Below are 24157 nucleotides of genomic sequence, written 5' to 3' on the forward strand. Positions count from 1 at the left end.
GTACTTTGGCTACTCCCATCAGCCAGCAAGCAACTCGGTTTGCTGGGAAGAGACTTAGAAGTTGACATACTGCTTTACGTTTGACCCTCAGTGTCTGATACTTATGGCAAGGCTGATACTCTTAACACAAGATTTCAAGTGAATCTCTTACTTTCAGGTTAGTCACCCTCGCATTAGACTGCGACACAGGGGATATAATCCCTTTGCACAGAATGAGCCGAGGCCGGATTCGGCGTATCCTGCTGACCAACGGCGCTCATCTGTCCCCGACACAGGCGGAGCCTCAACCCCTTAATGCCGTTAACTCTCCAGTACCGGGTAGGACTGAACCCAAAACCGTTCAAACTCTCTGAAACAACAACGGGTAACGAATGCTTCGAATACGCTTGCTTGGATTTCACAGACATGTACCAAATTAAAAGAAAAAAGCTTACTAAAAATATGCATCTTTATTCAAATAAGGTTATCTCTGAACTCCAAGTGTCAATTTACATTAGTCAGAAACAAACATATGAAAATGTCAGCTGTTTGAATTTAAAAAGACAGTAGACAGTCTTCGGTGTTACAGTAATTGATGCATTGATAAACGTCAAATTTTCTTCAAACAGGAAGTTAGGTAATTTATAAACCACATTGTGAATTTCACATTTGAAAGATTCAGACGTGACCATGTATTTAATAAACCCTGACCAGTACAACGAGATTCTTTTGTCACTGCCAAATATTTGCTACTTATCATCCACACTTCAAATACAATGATTAGACTTGTTCCCCCCCCTTATTGTCAAACCATATTCCAAAACGTCTTCTCCTCCTAGTCCGGAAATCTTACTTGATAAGAACCAAACCTGCTATCAGTGTTGAAAGAAACTCCTAGTAGCCAGCCGTAACAGGAGGCTGCACTGAATAACAAACATTCTTAAAGTCCAAATTTGTCGCTATCACTTCAAGAACAGAGAGGACAAAATTTGAGGTGGGCAATTGGGAGCTTTCCTTTGATCCAGTAAGTGACGAGGCAATTACGGAAGTTCCAAGGAGAGACGACTGTGAAATGAAGCATGAAGCAAAGTTATCACTTTTTGGATGCTACGCTTTAGACCTCCTGCTCCCTAATACAAAAGTTTCCCAGTTGCACGTGGGAGGCGCGTCAGATCTATCAGCAGCATAAACGCACAAGCCGAGCCTCATACCGAACATACGACTGTAGGTACAAGTGTGCCCCCAGACACCACCCCCAGCCTTCTCTTTTCTTCTAACAAAGCCCGCAAAGTACGGGCTGCTCCAGCTTTAACACACAGCTATGGTTGGATAAATTCACAGTAACCGAAAATACAGCCTTCCGCCAACTGGTACATGAGAGCTGTTCCTCATTACGCCAGATCCACGCACCTACTTATCAAAACGCCACCGCTAGCCTTTCCCTATAAAGGGTGCTGCAAAGCCTGCTGCGCGAGAGGCACTCCTGCAGGAAGGCTTGCAACTGAACGGAACGCCACCGCACGTTTTCAGGACAAGTTAAGAAAATATGGTAAGTTTAGTTAGAAGAGTCAGGGTTGTCGTAGCTTAGACTCAAGGCACCTGTAAGTATTTGCTGGTGTTGAAAGAACTGAATGGATAAATGCCTACGTGTTATTCTGGCTTATCCAAAAAGTTTTCTTCATCGATTTACCCTATTTATCCAGCAAGATTAGCTTGAGGCAGTAGTTTCTCCAACCAGTACAGCACAATCTTCTCAAATTTAGAAATTAATCTATAAAGCTATACCACTTACAGTATACTACATACTGTAGCTATGTAAATAGGTATGTAGGTAGTATCATTTTATTGGTATAGCACAGACATCCACTTTTTGGACACTGTATTTGAAATAACAAAATATATTGCATAGATGGATCATTTCTCCAAACTGACAGGCACAATACTGAAGTTACAGCAAATTTGGCAGCATGTGTTGCACTCCAAGGGAGCAGCCTGCAGGAATGCAGTATTCATATGCTAGATTCCAAATAAGTTTTGCAGATTCAGACAAACAGATTAATAATTAAAAGTGAAATATCCTGATGCATTCATGTATTTTGTAGAATTAAAAAAAAAAAAAAAAACAAAAAAACAACCCAAACCCCCCTATTCTAACTCTACACACAAACAACTCAAGGACAAAGTTACCACAGATACGTAAACACGGCAAAACGAATTCATTTCACATTCCTAATTTGGGCTATCTGCTTTGTTTCTTTCCTGGAGCAAATGTTCACCTGATAAGCAGTATTGAAACCACATGTTCAGTCTTATGCTTTTGATATTAAAGCAGGAATCAACACACAAAACTGATTCTACAATAGCTGCTGGATTAACAAACATCTCTGGAGCAAGAGCTGGGGAAGAAATGGGTTAAAACTCGGTATCTGCAGTTTAGGATACTTGCCGTGTCAAGGCTTAAATCAAAGCATCTGTATTTGATACATGAAAGAACCAAGACAGCTCTATAAAAGTGAAGACATATACACACACTAAACACATGCCTAATAAAATCAGATTTGAAGAGGTGTAAAGCAATGACACCTTCACTGAAGAAGTTCCACAAATCTCCAAACAAAATTACAGACAGACTTGAAACTACAAAAAAGAAATCAGTCCCACAGTATACTTGAAGAAACTACTTTATCATATTTTCTCTCACTGCCTAAAACCAAAACCCAAAGTAAGGAGACATGTTTTTATTTCCTTGTTCTGTATGGTTTGTTTTCTGTATCAGCTATCAACAGTCAGGCTGCTAAAGACCTGTCTTTGTGTCCACATATTAAAAAGTGTTTAAATCTGTATTTCACGAAGAGTTAGAATTAACTAAATAATTCCTAAACTGTTAAGTCCAAGTGGTAAAGAAATGAAATGTTTGTAACAAATTTTTACCCCCTCAAAAACCAGAGAAGAGCAGTTGTTTGGGGTTGGGGTTTTTTTTTGTTTGTTTGCTTGCTTTTGTTTTTTCAAACTGCTATGTCAGGACACTTAATGGCAAGCTTTCTGCACAAATCATCCATCTGCAATTCTCACTACGAACAGCAATTAAACCTGGGTGTTTGAATTCCCTCCTCAGGAATCTTAAGGAAAGAGGAGGAACACGGCGTTTGCCTTCCAGTATTTATGAGAAAGTTAGCTGAAAACACAGACCTGGATAGGGTCTGCAGTCTTCCCCTATCCACCATTTGCTCCGCTGCTCCCCAGTCCATTTCCAACTTTAGCATTAACAGTTTAAATGAGAACTTATTTTGTTTAACAAAATTCAATAATTTACAATATTGAAGTATATCAGACACTAAAATTTCCCTCATTTACAGAAGTGTATAATTTTCTGTGCATACATACTGCTGTTATGTACACACAAAAGGAACAGGTCATCAAAAGAACTTTTTGGCTGCTGCTTCTTGTTGAGTCCTGAAAGAAAAACCAGAAGAGAATTCATTAAGTACTTACAGGTATAAAACTAACTAACTGGTTTAAATAAATATTTCATTTATTTGGGGGTTAAAATATTCTATTCCTTGTCAACAGAGACTTAGGAAAACCAAATGTAAGTCATATCACAAAACCAGGATACTAATTTTTTCTGTTTATAAAGACATCGGTAGCATCACTATGGTTCCAGTTTTGCATCAGACACAGAAGGAAACAAAACATTCTGGACAGAAGCCAGGAACTGTGAAAGAACATACAAACTGATTTTTAAAATATTTTAACTAAAATTTTGTAAAGCTTCTCAGTATCCAATTGGCCTAAAGATCACCATAGGAAAGGAAACACGTGCAACTAAGCAGTGAAAGAATTTACTTGAAACGGGATTTCCTTTTCCCTCTGGCAATAAACAAACATATTCATTTTCTTAGTGGATACAGGTACTGTGGACCAGCCACACACAGATGTTAGAATTACAAGGGCATCAAAAAGAGCTGGAGGGGACCAGCGCCTCTGATCCTGGAAGCCATCTTTCCAGCTGACAGCATAACGTGACATAGGTAAGAAACACACTGTCTCCACTTTGTAGAGAAGCGGACACACAATAGCAGTTAGTGCCATCAGCAGCACTGGTCTTATATTAATACTAGTCATCCTTCCACAGGGGTAGCAATCAGCATCTTCTCTTTGAAGGGCAGTGCAGCTATTTTGGTCCCTACTCCTTAATCCCGATTAGTGCGTGCAAGCAGCAGGAGGGAAGACTACCAAGCAAGTCACTCCTTACTCTCAATAGGTTTTCCTTTCCATCAATGCAGATTTAATTTGAACATTATGGCATTACAATGAGGAGACCAGAGAAAGCATGCCAATTAGATCAGGGCAGGGGGAGAAGTCCATACACTTATCAATATCTTATATAGGACAGGGATGAAGGGATATGCATCATAAAAATGTTCACTGAGAAACTTGTGAAGTGGGATAAGCAGCTTGTAGGTACGCATAGCAAAAAAAAAAAAAAAAAAAAAAATCACATCAGATTTTGTTAAGATATCGATAAACTTCAGTAAGTCCAGCAGAGGACCACAACGATGGATGGTGGTCAAGAGCTGAAGCACATGCCTCAAGAGAAGAGAGGGAGGGAACTGGGCTTTTTCATCCTGGACAAAAGAAGGTTTCAAGGGGTCTAACAGCAGCTCTCTAATACCCACAAGACATTATTGAGGAGATGAGGACGGTTGTCTTACAGACATGATGCACATTACAAGAAAGAGACACAATAGTCAAATTGAAACAGGGCAGGTGCCCACAAGATATACCTAGAACAAAAAAAAACTTAATTATGATAATTAAATATTTCCAATGGGGTCCATAACAGGGGTGAATTTTCCGTTCTTGGAGGTTAGGACCTGACCACTGTAAACACTGAGCGACCTGGTCTGAATTCAGTGTCGACCCCACTTTGAGCAGAAGGTTGAACTAGAGACCTCCCAAGGTCTCTTCCAATCCGAATGACTGCTTGCTTTAAAGAAGATTAACATAATCATACCATTGCAATTGCATTTCCAGTCAGAAGTTCTAAAATCATCTGCCCTGTTGTCTTTAAAGAAAAACATACTTACCTATACATGATATAACCAATGAATAACACTGTTTGCACCGCTACAAATATGAAGAAGTGCATTGTAGATAAGCACGATGGAAATGGCGGCAAGTCCGGACACTTCGATTTCTCACTAGATGGCTAAAAAACACAAAAAACAGTATTTGAGAAAAGAGCAAACACGCCATGCCACGGACAGACGGTCACATGTAAGAAACAAAACAAGGTCTTCGCAACGCGATCTAAGAATCAGAATACAAGCAGAAACCAGACAGAAACAACGCTACCCTGAAAAATCATAATCTTACTCACCGTCTCACTTTCCCCTGTCACCTTTATGTTTCTCAGCCAAACTGACTGCTGTTAATTTGAGCGTTACAGGGGAAACAATACCCCTTTGGTGAATGAACCCAGAAGTCAAGAACCCCCTACGGGATCACAAGCTAATTCAGCTTAATTGCGACCTAGGCTAGACTAAGGTGTTCCTGAATGCGACCGCAGCCATCTTTCACACTTCGAGACCCGAAGCGGAGCCTGCCCGAGTTTCCCCTGATTAAAGCTCTCCCTTCTGTGCAGGAGCAATAGAGAATCTCCTCTGTATGGAGCTGTTAAGCAGGGGGACAAACACAAAAAAAGCACCCAGAAAGCCTAATTGCTTGACCTTGTTTCCACAGGAAATTAGACTAAAAATCATGCTCTTTGTGCAAAACTTCTCATCAAGACACAGATCATGCAGTTAGGTCAAGGCAGTGCAGTTTTACCGAAGCAGCTTAATGAAGGATTAATTGCTCCGTAAATTGCATGCTGGCTCATCCTAGCTTTTCACTAACAGCCAAATAAAGAAGTATTACAGTCGTGCTTTACACTACCAGCACATAAATTACCATATTTCGTTGTACTAAATGCTCAATGTCCCTCTTCACGACATGAAGGTGTTCTTTGATGTCATTGAAGTGCTGAGTTGTTTCATAGACTCCCGCAGCAGAGCCAGGATGTTGAGCTCCACTGATCAGCCGCAGAGTATCAGCCATGGAATTTCTGAAACAAGACAAACAACAAAACATCTTTCAGCAGAGAACAGCTTTTCTACGAACAGCAGTTATTCTGGACGCCTTTTAGTCCATTAAAATTAATTTGAAATACACAGCTGCCCCAACAGGCAGAAAACATTTTTTTCTAGCTTCCAAGAATACCTATCAAGAAATAATTCCTTAATCCAAGTATGATTTTATTTTTTTAAATATTTAAATCCGCAGACAGTTTCAATTTGTACAGTGCACCACCTCCCAAAGTCAGGCTGAAAACAAGATCTGGCAAATATTCGATTGCTAGACATCTGCTTTGCCCGACTGATGAAGTCTAAAACAAGTGTTTCATCTGAGGGTCTTGGCAAGGCTTTAGGATAAGCAGAGTTTAACGCAATCTTTGAAGAAAACCAAAAGCTGTTTGAAAAATAAATAAATAAAAGCAGTCATGTAAGAAATAAAAAATAAAGAAGAGGCTTTAGGGATAAGAAAAGATTTAGATACATCCTTGTTTCGTGATTATCATTTATACAAGAAACTCATTTCCCATATGCATTGTCATAATACTCAACGTTGTCTTCACGTGAATTCATTTTGCTTCTACAACAAATCAAATTAAATCCGTAAAAAGTTGAGGTTCCATAACTAATTTTGTTCGAGATAAACTAGTCAATGAGAGAAAAATACTTAATCTCTAATCAATATGTTTATATAATTTTCCCCCGCTGTGATGTCTCTTTTCAGTTGCAAAGAGGATTATTCTACAGCTAAAATATTTATCATGTGAACGTTAATCTCTTCATTATTAACAGAATAAACAATCAAAATGCGTGTCTTTGGATTTCTTTTTAATTTACTTAAAACTTTGCATTTTGTTCTGATGAGAGCTTACTTCGATGCCTTCAAGGTAAAGTCCTAACTCTTTGTGCAGCGGTCAGCGATTTACCATAGTACCACGGAATGGTTTGGGCTGGAAAGCACCTTTAAACATCATATGGTCCAACGCCCCCGCTGTGGGCAAGGACATCTTTTTCACTAGATCTGGTTGCTCAAAGCCCTGTCCGCCCTGGCCTTGAACACTGTGTCGGAAATTTCACATAAGAAAAAAGAAACAACAAAACCAAACCTCAGTCACCTTCCACAGTTACATTTCCCATTACTCCAGACAACGTACTGCGCTCCAGGCCAGACCGAGTTCGCCGCGGATTTCTGCAAAACTCTCAACATTTACCTCAATAAGCTCATTTCTAATATTGCAAAGTTATCAAAAGGAGTTACCGAAAAAACAGCTGTTTGCTTCTGTAAGCCACTGCCAACAAAACTGATCACAGCAGTCCTTACCTTCTCTCGTTCTACATTTCTGGTTTGGAACTTAACGTACAAAACGAATGCAAAAAAACTCTCATCTGTCCTAACTTAAATTGGCATATAAGCTATCCAGAAATTATATTTTTGTATTGTCACTGTACAGATTAAAGTAAACCTGTACTTTGAATTGGCGTTACCTCAACCTATTTTAGAAGTAAGTTCTTCCCTGGAAGATTTTTTTCTTAAAAAAGCCACACAAACCCATGCAACCACCATCACGACCACTGGCTAACAAATGCTGACAGTAATTCTGTCTATCCACATCCACCACACTGTTTATTTTCAGTGTTAGAACACAACTGTGACACTCATTTCGTTCCTCTCCCTCCTAATACCACCGTCCCCATGTAATTAACCGAAAGCTGCACGCCCACCTTCCTCCAGACTGATCCACTCTTTCTTAAAAGCAAAATAACTTCCCTAAATAGACACGGTCCGTATCAAATTTAATTTACATTTACTTCTGCATGAACAATACCATGCTGACAGTTTCTATTGTACGAACATGCGAGATTCTGCTGTAATCAGATGATTAAGAAATCCACAAATCTTGACAAGAAAATTACTTAGACAGTAAGTCCTTTTCCTCCGGGATGACCAGCAACGCAACAGCGGGCTGTTCATTTCTGTCTATAAATAAAACATTTCTTTAATCTAAGAAAAACATTAAGATGATGTTGCGCAAACGCATACCTAATAAGTAGTCACAAAAAGGGCAGACTGCCAATGTTAACAAGAAAATCTAATTTGCTTGCAAGGTATAAAGATTTGTCAAGAATATTACCACAAAAGCTTTCGTGGAAGAACAAGTGCAAAAATGGAAGCACTCTAATCTTCGTTCTGCAAAAAACTGACCTACTTAGATAAATCACAAGAGCTGCCCTTGAACTCATACAGGAAAAAAAAAAAACCAAAACCACAATTGCTTATGGACTACAGCATCAAGTTGTAGGAATTGTTTTTCTCCTTTCTTTAAGCCCAAGGTAAGGAATGTTTTAACCACTATAAATGAAGGGTTAAACCAATTTAAAGATATTCCTGCTAAAGATAGCAACTGTAAAGCAACTTAGACGCCGTACACAGACATTCCTATCAAACACAGGAATCTTCTCAAAACCATTTCAGCAGTATAGCACGTTCAAGATAAGATTTCTCACCTCATTTGGTAATGTATTTTAAAAACGTAAAGCGTATCTCTCAACCGATTTTGAAAACCTCATCTTAAAAAGCAAAATTATTAATCACTTGGGCACTTGCGAGTGTCCCTGCAGACGCAGAAGTTTCCTGAGAAAGCTTACCGGCAGAAAGCCTCCTGACAAAAACCCAAACCAAACCGCCCCCCCAGGAGTCTTAGTGCAGTACAGTTACGTTCCGATAATCCACCCAAGGTTGTCACACCACTGACTTCACCCAGGCAAGAACACAAGCCTGCAACCGTCAAAGGCTCCTTTAATGTGATGATTTTTTGCTACCAAAGACACTGATAAATCAGTTGATAGGCCTGGTTTCCACACAGTAAATAAAAATCAGACCATAAAACATTCACACCCTTAGCAGAGCAAAAGTATTTTTTAAGTAATAGCATGCAGCCCATGGGTAAAGAACAAACAGGTGTTTTTAAACAGGAGTTTAAAAACGTTTTCCCGTTCTCCTCTAGCCTACGAGCAGTAGGGACAAGATCACTAAAACGGGCTGCGCAATATATTGGCACGTGGAAAAAAAAACCCAACACATTTCTGTCTGCGCTATGCAAAGTAAGTGACAATAATTTCATAAAGTGCTTTTTATTTTTCTTCTTTCTTTTTCCTCCCCTTAAGTGCTGTATAACAATCTGCTTTAGCACCTAACAAACCAAGGAATTTTAGTCAGAGCTGGGTTTCCAGTATCTCCAAGGATGGAGACTGCAAAACCTTCCTGGTCAACCAGCCTATTCCACACTTCAACTACCCTCACACGTTCCTTTTCAGATGTCTACATAGAACGTCCCGTATTTCCGATTGTGCCCGTTGCCTTCTGTTCTGCCGCTGGGTCCCAGTGAGAAGAGTCTGGCTCTGGCTTTATCGCCCTCATCACCTCCAAAATCAGGTATTTATACCCACTGATAAGATACCCCCGAGCCTCTTCTCAACGCTACGCAATCCCAGCTCCCGCAGCTCCAGCCCTTTAATCAGGGTTGTACGCACTGGAATTCTGAGAGACTTGACATAAAACTGTAAATACTTTTTGTGATACACAAAATCGGTAACGCTAACAGAACACTATGGAGCAGTTAACATGTGAGCTTTAGGCAGTTATAGCAAAATTAGGGAAAAAAGCCAAAGACATATGTCAACATTGAAGAAACAAGTGAACTACTTTAAAAATACAAAAATAATAATTAGAAGAATAAGCAATAAATCTCAGTAACTTTTATTACACGCACAGACATTTTCACTTGTACAGACTTCTCAGAATTACTTACGTGCCTTTGCAGGTTGTTTACATTAAACAAAACCTCAAATATATCTCATATAATATTATATATTTTATTCATAATGTTCTATTAATAATAAACTCACCTAATCACTGTATCAGGAGTAGACTGAGTATATGGACAAGACCCTCCAATACACCTTTTTTTAGGTTCACTAGCTATAAATCCACAGTATTTATGCTCAAGTTGTTATCAATACTCCAAAATCAGAGCAACAACTTTCCATGAGGTAGCAGGTTATCACATTAGCAGAAACTGACTATTTTCAGAGGGACCCGACTTACCTGCTGAAGTGGAATCTCATGACATTAAAAAAAAAAAAAAAAAAAAGAGGGGGGGGGAGGGGGCAAATTAGGGGGCTTAGCCACCCTAGGGACATGGACTTACTTCACTACAGAAATTAAGTGTATGCGGAGAGTCATCACTAAGAAATTGACACAGAGAAGTTTCAAGTTTGTCAATATTCTCCTACTGAAATAATAAATAGGATTTAAAAGGTGTAAATAATATAAAATTAAAACACAGCCTTAACATTTAGAAAACACTTACCTTATTTCATTTACTTGTCTAATGACCTCTTCTTGAGTTTTCACAACTGTCTCAATCTCTTGCTGGGAAACCTGGCAGGGCGGGGGAAAGGGAGGCGGAGAAAAAGATCAACGCGTCTTGGAAAAAGCAAATCGATCATGCTGCTGAAATTAGGCTGAGCTATCAATCACAGTGGTTTGGTTTTTTATTTACCTGTCCTTGTTGACCTGGAACACCAGCGCCTCTTTTAGCAATCTCATCTGTGACTGCAGAGACATATCGTCTCTGCTCATCCAGAATCATGTCCAATTGCCTATTAAGCTGTTTGATTTCAAGATGAATTCGATTCTGCCCCTCAAAGATTTGCCTCAGTTCACGATCACTTACAGTTTCAAAAACATCATCCGCTGATAAGAAAAAAAGGACACGTATTTCTTACACATATGCATTCCTCATAAGTTGCATCGTATCATTTTTCTTGCACCTTTAAAGTTTCCACGTGGATATACTTTTTTCCCCATAAGTTGATATATTTGGTGTTTATTTATCACCATTGCCATGACAAAGGATACCCAAATGGGATCAGAACAACTGAACAGAGATAACAACCGCACACTCAAGCCCAGATCCCATCTCAGAGTTCCTACTTCAATACTTGGGCAATGCACAGCATTAAAACGGAAACAGGACGCTGGTATTACTGGGAGGCAGCTATCTTCGCACGAGCTAGCATTGTACTACCAGCTATCCTCAGAAGAGATTTGCAGGTATTAACTAACAGCTAATTTTTAGAAAAAGTGAGCTTTAAGAAGTAAATACAGAAGTGACTGCACATTTTGAGTGAGTTCCTCCACAGCTTCAACATCACCGGAAAGAAGAAAGTCCGAAAGACTCTGGGGCACAAAGATTATTATTTCTTACCAATGGAAGGCCAGACAATATTTCGAAAACACAGATGAAGTTAAGTGGTGTAGGACCTTTAGAACAGGCTTAACTTATCACTGTGCAAATAAAGATGAGAAGCTACAATTTCACTTCTAGATGCCTAAACTACGTTCCTGAGAGTGCATGTTCAAATACGGCTAATTCAATCCACAAGAGTAAGAAACAGACTGGCTTCCATTATATTTTCAAATAAGCAGATTCTTTTTTGCCCAGCTCTAAAAAAAAAAAAAAAAAAAAAAAAAAGAACAAACAAGCAGCAAACAAGAAAACCCCACAGCAACCCAAGCAAATGAACAAAACCTCCACCATGTTCCATAGCAGAACAATCGAAGTCAAAGCACTTTGGCTAAACTGTCAAAAAAGTGGGCAAGAGTCATTATTATAATTTTCCTAAATTAAATATCATTTGAAATCAGTGGAAAAATGCTGTTCAGTCTGAAATATCTTTAAACCAACACCTGCCAAGAGCTGCAGATGCACGGTATCAATAGCGGAAAGGGCAATTCTGCCTCATCCAGCCAAACTTCAATTTCCTATCAATAGCTTAAAGTAGAAAAATAAAAGCCACAGTTTTTAACAACATCAAGCCGGAAATTTGGTTATCGGCCAACCCAAATACCAACACCGAATGCCAGCTAATGCTGTGGTGATGAAACTGGCAGAACTCAATACATGCCCAATTATTAGGCAAGCATTAAAAGGCTCTTCCCAGTAAGCATAAGCTCCAGCACATCCACTAGCCCATCTTTAATAACCATCCATAAAACAAGATGGAAAAAAACAAAATTTGTTACGAATGTGCAGAAACAGACCAAAAAGATGACTTTTCAAATACGGTTTCAAAAAACAAAAAAGGCCATGCTTCCTTAACCACGGCTGAACAGAGGGATGTGTGACCTGCTCTCCCTTGCACTGCTCCGTGCAGACTCTCATCCCTCCCATCATGGTCCCGTTCCTTTGTTTTGTTCTCAATCCAGGCATGACTAAAGGGACTTCGTATCTCAGAAAACACTTTACAAACAAAAGACCAAAGATTCTTAAATAAAGCAAATATCATCAGCAGGGGCTTCGTAAGATCAGTCAGAGTACCAGTCCCTAGTTCCGAATATGCCGGAAGGCAAACGTTGTCCTCGACAACTGAACAACGGCTCAAATCACTTGCCTGGCTGTCCTTGCACATCAGGATGTTCCTTTTGAAATTCTTCTTTCTTTTTATCCAATTCTTGTTGAAAGTGTTCAAACTCTTCTTGATACTTCTCTTTGTCTTTTTGAGGAATTTCTGCATCTGGTGTCGGCTTTAAAACATTATCAAAAGAGGGGGGACAGGGAGAGATATTTTTTTTCATGTTCTCCACCACTCCTATATAACTTACTCTCCATCAAGGCTGTTCAGATTTCAGATTTGAAGACATAACACAATAAGCAGAACACACTGATATATACAGCTGAAGTGAGAAACCAGACGCCCATAGGAGACCCATAGCTTTTTCCTGACAGAGGGGTACTTTCCGCGATTGAAAGGAAATCAAGTTTTACAAGGATAGGTGCTGCTTAGCAGCACGGAAGTGTTCTAGAGGTATGGGAAGTTGAAAGCAAGAACAGATTATCTGTCCACTTTCCAAACAAAGCGTAGTTTTTAGTTTGTTTCCTCTGCATGTTTTGATTTAATGTCAGGATTTTTGTTGATTCAGTGTCGCTTCAAGAATTCTGGTGTTGAAAACGTTAATTAAAATGCTACCAAAACATTACAGTATTAGTCTCATTTTTCTAAAACAGATGACAGCACAGCTACATGCCAAAATCCCAAAACAGGGATGCCAAGTATAAACTCAGAGGAAACACCTGAATCTGGTGCTACGTGCAAAACATATACAATAACATAATTTACTAATTATGCACAAAGACGCTTACTATTTCCTTCCCAGGCTCAGTCAACTGGAAGGTCAGAAAAGACAGGACGTCGTGATCATCTGTATTCAACAAATGAAGCAAAAACCCACCATTACTTCCCAAGTCAACCTTGCACTTGCAAAGGGTCTTCAGGCAACAGAATCCTCCCAAAGTCCTCCCAAGAGCTTATGCAGTGGGGAATGTGACTGTACCATGTCTTCGTAAGGACAAAATGAAAGTCCTTCTGCTCTAGCCAGGAAAAGGCCTCAGCATATCGGTAATTCGGGAATGGGAGAGGGTTAACTCCACCATCACGGTGGAAAATTGGTATAATGGATCAACACCAGCAGTAAAAAAACACCTCTCCTGCAAACCCTGCAAGACTCCACTGCATTTGCCACAGTTTTTAACATTTGCTACCTGCAAGTCCCCCCGTTGCTGCAGATATTCCAAAATATCCTTGTGAGGGCAACACCATATCTTCCACTTTCGCACAAAATTCATAGTCTTCTTTATCCGGAGTGAAGCCATTGTTAATTAATACCTAAAAGGATAAATACAATTTTTACCACATAAACCTACTTGTATTAATAGCTTTGTCAGTTTACAGTAATGGTCACAAATACACTTACTGGGTAATTCTGCAGCTGATACTAGAAACCAGAAAAAAGTGTCTCTTCTGAAAGACACTTTTTGCAAAGAAAACGCACAAGCTTTCTATTTCAAAAAGGAAAAAAAGGCCCGATTCACTGTTCGGCATGACCAAAATTCAACATTTTCTATTCATCACCTAAGAGGACATACTGCATAGAATTTAGACACCTATAAAAATGTATTCATTTCAGTTATAAGAAGAAGCAAGACAAACTAGTGTGTGGAAAGCAACATGTGGGGGAAAGGGATCCCACCAGGAGAGATGAAGGTAAGCCAAGGGACGGCAGGGCACCGCTAATGGGGGCACTTACACCGCTCCAGGGAGCACTGAGGGTTTAGGGGCACATCTGAAATGCTCGTGCACCAACACACCCCGTATAAGAAAAACAGGACAAACTGGAAGCATTGGTCCATTCCCAGAGCTACAATGTCGTTGGTGTTGGTGAGGCTTGGTGACACAAGTCCCACAGTGGAGTGCTGGGATAGAAAGCTACGGGCTGTTGAGGATGGAGAGGCAGGGCGGGCGAGGTAGTGTCACACTGTACGCCATGGAGAGGTTTGATGGTACAGCCCTTACAGTTACAGATGGTGTGGCTGAGAGCCTCTGCGTGAGGGCTAGGTGGATGGCAAACAAAGCAGATGTCACTATGAGCATCCACTATTGATCACCCAGCCAGGACAATAGCACTGATGAGTTATTCTGTAGGCAATTCGGAGAACTCTCTAGATCAGCAGTCCTCATCTTAAGGGATATTCCGACTTCCCAAAGATCTACTGGAAACACCATACTGCTGTGACAAGCATGTCTGGGAAATTCCTGAAGACGATGACAGGGCTGGAAGGCGAGTCCTCTGAGGAGCGGGTGAGGACTCCGGGTTTGTCTGGTTTGGGGAGGAGGAAGCTGAGGGGCACCTCATGGCTCTCCGCAGTTCCCGAGAAGGGGACATGGAGAGGGAGGTGCTGAGCTCTTTTCCCTGGGATCCAGGGACAGGACGCCTGGGAACAGCTCAAAGCTGTGCCAGGGGAGGTTCAGACTGGATGTCAGGAAGCACTTTTTTTGCTAGAAAACATGGAACAGGCTTCCTAGAGAGGTGATCAACGCCCCATACTTATCAGTGTTGAAAGGGCATTTGGACAATGCCCTAAATAATATGTTTTAACTTTTGGTCAGTCCTGAAGTGGTCAGGTTGGACTAGATGACCATTGTAGGTCCCTTCCAAATGGATTTATTCTATTCTAAAACTGATTACAGCCTAACAGTATCAACTATGGTTCAAGAAATCCCTGACTCGGGGATGACTGAAGGCCAGTCTATCTAAAGTCCACGTCCCAATATGGGATGGGCAACACAAGCTTTTGGTCTGATCTAGAAGAGTCATTCCTTGATGTTCTTCGGTTGATTCTAAGCTTCGAGATTCTCTTTTCCTCCACGGAGGCATTTGCAGAACTGCCAAGGTTAGCAGCAACATTTCGGCCAGAGGAGTTCCTAGATAAGGCATCAGGGACCAGGTGCATTCAAAAAGAGAGCAACCTTGGGAGTCTGAAATTCAATTTTCATTCAAGAGTAACAGATAGCTTTTACCATTACAACACAGTACAAGGTCCACCCTCTCTTAGGTGCATTTATGTTTACTTTTAGAGAAACTTTTACTACAAAATCACAGCTGTGTTCTATGGCTAATACCTATGAACAGCACCTTTTCAGAAGAAATCAGAAAGCAAGAAACACACACTTCATAGCCGCCACAACCAAGCATTAGTGTTTTTCTCTCCTTATCTATAAGGAATTCACAATCATCTGAACAGTATTTAAGAAGTCTTGAAGACTCCCTTATACCAGTGGTTTTCTATCTTCTTTAATCTTCAAAGCCCTGCTACTTCTTGGAGGTGGGAAGCCTCAAGTGGCAAATTTAAATCTACTGTCAAAGACCGAGCTTTGGTTTTATAGTCGCATTTCAAGAACCTCTTACAATCAGCTACAAAAACCTCTGCAGCTCTCAGATCAGCTTGAGAAATGCCATTCAAGTTAAGGAGCTGCTCAAACACTCAGAAGGTGAGGAACAGATGTCGGCTTTGGGACACCTCTACAGGCAAGTCAACAGCAACAGAAGGGTCTGAGCACATACAAGTACGTTAGCGCAACTCACTCCTAAGTAACGTCAGAAAAATCAGCAATCAGCTCAGGAAACTACAGATGCACTAAGGTAGTTCAAAGAACTTGTCTAACATTTGAACATGCTGCACCTCCTTCCAACTTCGGCTACCGAGCTCAATGTTTTCAAGAATATTGGAATTAATATATGGGGTCTTTGGGTTTTCAAATAGTTGCAGCAATCTCACACTCAAAAGCTGAGAAACATGAGTAAATACGCTATTTCAGAGTACTTACAGTCAAAGTTTTTTGGTAGTACGTTATCTTTACTCGAACAGGATACGGCTTGTTACGAAAGTCCCTCTGACAGGATGCCAATGCTTGCGTGGAACCATCACTATGCAAGAAGACAACTTGCATAAAACTATATCTTATGATTTATCAGCTAAGACAAAAAAGCATCGGTGTATCACTAAGCAACATCGTGATAGTTTTTCAATATGCAAGTTTTTCAAAAGCTGTCCCACAACTGCACTGAGCTTTTCTGAGGTCTGGCGATCAGTCCTAGCTGCTTGACACAGGACACAACACAGATGGAAGGCAGTAACAGGGAAATCTGTTTGCTTCCGAGATATGTTCCTGCACCTGTGAACTGAGATGGAAACAAGCTACAGTCCGGATCACACAAACTAAGCTAGACACGTCTCTTTCTCAGAGAATCCAAAAAGATGACACTTGTGCTGTTGGCAATAAACAATCAGAAATCAAAATTAAATCAATTCATTTTAGTAACAGGCAATTAGCTTTCAGTCGGTCGCTTTTGTCAGTTGTTAGCTGTGTGTGGAAGACACCCGTAAGCAACAGAGAGGTAAAAAGTCCAGACCTCCATTTATCTGAGTTCACCCATCCCAAAGGATATATGCCATTTAAATAGTTGCCAATTTCTGTGCTGTTACTGCCAAAACAGTGTTTTAACAAACAGAAAAAACTCAAATGCAAAGGAAACAACAAAGTTTCACATCAAAGAGACCTTTATAAGGTTTCTCAAAGTTTCACGCAGCATTTCATCATACAAAAGCAAACATTCACCACGGACACCGAAAATGAACTTACTTTTGATGGTCATACAGAAGTTTTCCATTGTTGCCTACAACAATCACTCCGGGATTGTTTTTCTAGAAAAAGAAATAGCAAACAAAGTTTAATTTGAATTGAAACATAAGTAACATCACTGATACACGTTTGTATTTTTTCTGTACTTCAGGACTACCTAAACAAAGTGACTCAGTAGCACTGTGTCATACAGCATGCTGTGCAAGAGACTGCTACGCTCTTTGCATAGGTAGGGGTGAAAAAACCCACACAAGTTAAGCTCCCGGATGCACTACCCATTACCATCATTTGACAAATAAAGGAATATAAAAGCCACGGGTAGGAGAAATTAGTATATAGTGAAGATACAGATCTTAAAACTAATAGATCACTTAATACATCCAACTTTGGCTACATACCACTGGGAAAAACATCCAAACACACACATAATGTCGACATCCTACTGACCTTGTCACAGTCACTAGAAAAACCTCAGGAGCTATCTATCAGAGACTAAACGGTCTTTTAAAAACAGCCCCAGTTACTTAAATTGCTTGAGGATGAGAACAGGCTAAAATGATAATGGCAGAACAGATTTACAGTGCTATTCCAGTTGCCTCCAGGAGTTTCTGAAGTAAACTCCAGTTTTTACACGAGCACAAGATTTCAGAGTTAATCTCCCTTCCCTCTTCAACATTTCGACTCATCATCTCCTAAAGTGTACTGGTTTTGGCTGGGATAGAGTTAAATTTCTTCAGAGTAGATTGTATGGGGCTATGTTTTGGATTTATGATGAAAACAATGTGGATAACGCAGCAAAGTTTTAGTTATTGCTTACACAGCCTTGAGGCCTTCTGTTTCTCACCATCCCCACCAGTGAGTAGGCTGGGGGTGCAGGAGAAAGTCGGGGGGACAGCTGACCCCAACTGACCAAGGGATATCCCAGATCATACGGCATCACGCTCAGCAATAACAGCTGGGGGAAGGGGGGGGGGGGGGGGGGGGGAACGTGCAGAGTTATGGCATTTGTCTTCCCAAGTCATCGTTATGCGGGATGGAGCCCCCCTGTCCTGGAGATGGCTGCACACCTACCTACGATGGTAAGTCGTGAAATAATTCCTTGTTTTGCTTTGTTTGAGCACACAGCTTTCGCTTTACCTGTTAAACTGTGTTTTATCTCAACCCATGAGTTTTCTCGCTTTTACCCTTCTGATTCTCTCCCCCATCCCCGCCCTGTGTGGTGCTTAGCTGCTTACCAGGGCTGAACCACGACGTAAAGGCATATACTGTCCCCACCAGGCAGACTGCCAGCTCTTCACAAAAGGAAGCAAGACTCAAGACTTAAAGAATTCAAGAAATAATGTCCTCCTCAATTCACAGTACACCAGTATAGAGAAACACACCAGTGCTTCTCCTGCTCAGCAATGGAATTTGCTTAGCTTAATTGCTTTGACATCACTATTACCTGCTTAGTACCACTGGAATACTTTCATGTCATCTCCTTACTGCTTTTTTTGGTTTAAGAACAGTATTATTGAATTAGTTCATATTGCATATATTCTGCGCAAACTTTATACAAACAGTTCAGTTTCCAAGCATTTATGAATGCAACCCAAGTCTAGTCTACCTTAGAGCACAGCAGACATCTACTAACAAAATTGTTCAATGATAACGGTCGATGGACGGTCCAATTTCTGCTGAGCATCATGTCTGGATGCAAGCACATGCAAGAACTTGAAAGACAGTAGAGAATCCAAAGTAGGGAAAAACTCCTCATATTTTTTTTGCCTCCAAAGGTCTCGGGAAAGATGTGCTGCAAATTCTTATGACATTTAGTGTGGTTCTTACTATTTCAGGTGTTCAGAGCTGTGAAATTTTATTTCTCTTTTTAAAAAGCTCTTGTCGTTACTTCTACAGAGAAATAAAAACTCAGCTCTCATATAACCTGCAGCCTTAGAGGGAAGAGAAAAAAGGCTTTGCAGTTTTAAAGTCAGCATCACAAACAGGGTGCTTTGAGCTGGCAGTACTAGACGAAGTCCCCTTCTGGATGCCAGCAGATTAGGCTGAGCACCAGCTACAGCACCAAACATCTTCCAGTGAACACACTGAGACAGTAACAAGAAGAATTTCTCCATACCAGGACTGAAGAAAGTAACAAGTTGTCATTAAAAAAAAGACTTACAAACTCCAGTATTTAAGACACGTCAGACCAATACAGGCATGACAAAGACTTCTGTTTTGACTAGAAGTGACACGTCATCACTTTCTAAAAAAGGTTTTCGCACCACACTGACTAAACGTGTCGTGACCAGAGTCCCAGTGCTATCAAAGTTCTGGCAAATAGTGTTGTCCGCAGGCAATTTTTGTTAGATGGAATCTTCAGCCTGCTAAATTACACCAGTGTCCATATCCATGCCAGAAGTCAGGAAATAAAGGAAAACAGAAAAATTTAAAAATTCTTAGTAAGTTGAACAATACTCTAATTCTATGTCTTGTCTAATCTGAAGATTAGAAACATAAATGTCACCTTCAGTCTTTCAACATTTATATATGTTGAAGTTTGCTATGTATCAAAAGCCACCTGTAGGAAAAAAAAGCTTGTACACCTACAAAAATATATCCAAAACATCTAAAAGCAAGCCAAAGTAGGGCAGGAAAAGCAAAAAAAGCAAAGCGAACCTACTGTGTATTGTTAAAGTTTCCCAGGATCATTCTGGACTGGAAAACTGCAAATTCAAAACAGCAACCGTCACCCCCATCTGCTACAGATTTCTCTCCAACTATTCAAGGCAGATTTGTTCCAAGAAAAAGAGCATCTCTGAAGACAGACACAGATATCCGTGTTTCCACAGTGTCATATTTTGGTACAATATGCTTCTTCCAAAGCACACATCTTCAGATACATCAACATTTCAAATTGTGCACGGACATTCCAAATTTCAGCTTGTACATGGTATTTTCCCTCCAAACCTAACACATGAACCAATGTTCAGTGGAGATTCATTATGTGTTATATTTCAACTTTCAAGCTTAAAAAAAAAAAGTGTGAAAGAGTCTAGACAAAATTCTATAAGGGAAACTTGACTATTTTAATTTACCCCTTTGAAACGAATGGGTGAGAATAGGAAAACATCCTACTTTTTTCCACAGTTAGTTACACGCACAAAACAAGCAGGAAATTAATTTATAATCTTTGCTAGAAGAATTTGCTTCCGACTAACCTTTCCATCATTGTCAAAGGAATCAAAGAAAATTCCAACACCGTTCCATTTATCAGCTGCCCCAAAAACAGGTCCGTCCAAGCCTTGCTCTTCCGTAAACCAGATTGCCTATTACAGAAAGCAAGTAAGAGTCATAAGTCAAGGTTCACTTTTTAAAGCATGTCTGTTTTTTTCCAGCGAGATCAAATTCTTAATACCAATCCATCAGCTCCAATGCGGCCTCTTCCTGTAACTCGAAAGGTCACTTCAATTTCCCAGTGTTCAAATATTGATTTGGTTTTTGTCCACACTGATCCTCTTTGGCTTTTCAAAGATGTTGTTATACGAATCTGATCTGCACTCGGTATGGCATCTAGAAAGGAAAGGAACCAACACTGAGTATATGAAAGAGAAAGTACTGCAAGTGCCTAAGTAGCCAATTAACAAACCTTCTAAAGTCACAACATTTTCTGATCTCCTCAACTAGTTAACAGTTTTCAAAATAACTTCTTAGTGGAGTACTCACCTACTTGAGGGGGGGGGGGGGGGACAAAAAACACCACCACACATTTGCTTTCAACAACTTGATTACCACTGCGTTACGGAAGACTTAATCAACTCCCATTTGGCACCACAGTGTACAACTTACATAGAACATTGGTCTTGCTGGTAAGATATGTATTAAGTTAACTGGGGGGGGGGGGATAATCAGGTTTAGCTTTCTGTTGTACCCCATTTAACTTTTCACAAATCATAGATTTCTGTTCCGCTTTTTGAAAACAGATGTTCTGATTTTCTGTTCAATAGTTTAAAAGAACAACAGGCATACATTTAGAGAGAGATTCATTCACTTGTATTAAGTAACTTATTTTTGTGATTATCTGCTTAAAAAAGCAGGAAAAAAGCTCATCTGTAGACAGTTTCGTCCACGTCACTCGTAGCATAAGGTCAAGTAAGAGTCAAAAATTAAAACTCGTGACTTTAACCGATATAAACTAAACATACAAACTAAATTAAAGTCTGTCAAAAAAAAAAAAATAAAACCTCAGCAGAAGGCACTGCCGGGAAACTACCCTGCGGTAGGGCCTTACGTGCAGGACACCAACGCAGCTCACGGGGGGCTCGGGGAGGGGCGGGAGCGCCGTTCCGCACGACCAGTGCCGCGGGGGACACACCAACGGCACGCGCCGCCTCCGCCGCCCCCGAGGCACAGTCCCCACGGCAGGATCTCACGCCGGGGACCGGGCCGCCCCCGCGGCCGCCCGTGACACGTCAGCGCGGCGCAGCCCGGGCTCACCGCGCCGCGGGCACCGGGGGCTCACCGCGCCGCGCCCCGCCCCTCCCCCGCCGGCGCCGGGGGGGCCGCCCGATCTCCCACCGCGGCGGCGCCGGCGGCGGCGCCGGCGGCGGCGCCCCCCCCCCCCCCCCCCCGCCCCCCCGCAGCCACCCGCACCCCGCGGGGCGCCCGCCGCAGGGCTCAGACGGCGCGGGGGACGGCCCGGGCCCCGCCCTTCTCTCCGCCGGCCGCCGCAGCCCCCGCCGCTCCCACTCGATGCCCCGGAACGCAGCCACGGCCGACCGGCCCCGGCCACCTTCCCCGTGCCCCTCGGCCCCTCGGCCACGGCCTGCGGCAGCTCCTTCCCCCAAGCAGCGAGGACTACGCGTACCCCGCGGGGCCGGACACCGGCAGGGATACGGTGCGGCCCCGCTCGCCCCCCGCCCGGCACTTACTGCCCGTGTGCACCCAGAACGGCACCGTCCCATCCGCCTGCACCAGGTGCGGCCCCTTGAAGCTGTACTTGTACTCAAAGCGGCGGTGCGGCAGAGCTACCGCCGAGCCGTCCGCCGCCGCCGCCTGCCCGAGGGCGAGCGGGACGCTACCGAGGGCGAGCAGAGCAGCGGCGAGGAGGGCCGCCGCCAGGCCACCCTGCTGCGCGCGCGCCGCCATCTTGGGCCGTGCTGCGCGGCGCCGGGCTCAGCCAACAGGGCGCCGTCTGATTGGCTGCGCGCGGGGGCCGGGCGGGGCGGGGCGGGAGGCGGGGCGGAGCGTTCCTGAGGGGCGGTGGGCGGGCGGGCGCCCCGCCTGTGTGGGCCGGGCCGCGCCGGGCCTCTGCCCCCCTCCCCCCCCACTTCCGTCCGGCGGCCACGAGGGATGGTTGTTCCCCGGGAACGGAGGGGCTCGGGGGAGCCCGAGGCTCGGCGGCTCGAGGGGAGCCGGGATGGACGCGGTTCCGAGCAGCCCCGAGTCGGTGATCCGCCGGGGCTAGTCCGGCCCAAACGGCGACACCGTTCCCGTACCCTCAGGGGGCTCCGCGGGTCCGCGGCGGTGTGCGCGGCTGCGGGAAGGCCCCGCCGGCCGGCCGACCTCTGCGGCCTGCCCTGTGCTGCGCCTCTTGCCCGGCTGCGCGCGGTTACCAGCCTGCGGTGTTGGAGGGGTAAATAACCTGTGCTTTCCCTCAGTGTTACTTCCTTAGCAAAGGTGCCACCTACACAGGCTCTTATCTGTTCATTTTTAGAACAGTCGGGAATCCTGCCGAAAAAACGATGCCGTTTCTCACAACAGATGAGACCAACCTTCTTCCGTCGACACGTGCAAAGCTAACCTTTGGTGGCACTGGCGCCCTCGATTACGGGAGCTGAGGGTAGTGGAAGGTGGTTAGTGATGCGGACGCTGCATCAGAGCGGGCCAGAGGCAGAAAGGTGAGGAATAAGGATGGGTGCTGGTCAGTGTGCAGCACCACAGAGCAGGGCCGGCGTCAGCTTCCTTCGGCTGGAGTAGCAGTCCGCCTGGCCAGAGCGTGCCCCTGTCAAATCCATGATGGAACCAACAGTTAGAACTTCCTTTTGCATTCCTAAATATCATCTAATTCCAGAAGAAAATAATTATCAGGAGTGGGGGTTTTTTTCAGTTTCTTTCCACCCTTGTGTTTTGTTCTACCTTTGTCATATCCATTTGTTTCTGACATGCCTTCTTTTCCTCTTACCAAATCTGTGAGTATGAGCAATTTAAAAGTCAGTAATTAGGTTCAGAGCCTGCTAAAGAAGAGGATGATCTCGGAGTCATTCAGGAGAGATTAAATTCTTTTTTTAAAATGGCATACATCTACTTCAGCATGGATGAAAGTAAAACCTCACGCATTCACTGGGAAAGGTACATTCTCTTTCTCAGTTGCACAAAGGATTAAGCAAATATATTGATTGGATGAGACATACAAGAAAAATATTTCTAAGATAAATTTTAGAAGAACTTGTATATCTTAAGTGTTCTTCATAAGTTAATACTTGTTAATACAGAGAAAGAAGTACTTGATGTTTTGGTTTTTATAGTGTCTTCCATCTAATTATATTTAAAAATATGTCTAAGAATATATTTTACTTTTTTAGAGTACATCTGTGGGAGACGTTAAGGGAGTTGGGAGTCTCTTCTTGGCAGCTAACTAGACACAGAAAACTCAGCTGTTTTATAGTTCTATAAAGACCTAGAAAGTGTTTTTTTCAGGTAAAATTCTAGGACACTGGAGCAATACAGCATGTTGCAATTACTTCAGGAGGATAAAATGGTGTATGCGTCAGAGATCCAAACAGAACAGCATGAAGCCATGTCCTGTCTACCTCATATATTTGGCAGTAATTTTGGAACTTATCATGCTAATAAAATAACTAAACCACACTGCAAGAAACTAGAAATCCAAAGGCACTAGCCTTGAAACAAATCTCTCTCTGACCCACTCACCCACACACATAAGTAGGTCTGAAATTCTGCCACTTAGAGGCACTAGCATAGAAGCAATACATGATTTAAGAGAACAGACACTGTACTGCATAACTTTATGATGTTAC

The 24157-nt window shown here is 42.4% G+C and overlaps 1 protein-coding gene across 1 annotated transcript; it reads right to left on the bottom strand.

The window, feature by feature from the left end:
- Positions 1-436: 436 nt before the first annotated feature.
- Positions 437-22296, bottom strand: LMAN1 (lectin, mannose binding 1). Its single transcript, XM_082497957.1, has 14 exons — positions 22049-22296; positions 20536-20690; positions 20339-20446; positions 17139-17200; positions 16323-16422; positions 13700-13823; positions 13301-13359; positions 12552-12684; positions 10658-10851; positions 10466-10536; positions 5935-6088; positions 5070-5191; positions 3364-3432; positions 437-1044 (listed from the first exon to the last, which is right to left on the bottom strand). Exons 1-13 carry the CDS (start codon positions 22263-22265, stop codon positions 3396-3398), a joined length of 1536 nt encoding a protein of 511 aa, XP_082354083.1. The 5' UTR covers positions 22266-22296; the 3' UTR covers positions 437-1044; positions 3364-3395.
- Positions 22297-24157: the final 1861 nt, after the last annotated feature.

The sequence above is a fragment of the Vanellus vanellus genome, assembly GCF_965231255.1.
Source record: "Vanellus vanellus genome assembly, chromosome: Z".
Taxonomy (NCBI): domain Eukaryota; kingdom Metazoa; phylum Chordata; class Aves; order Charadriiformes; family Charadriidae; genus Vanellus; species Vanellus vanellus.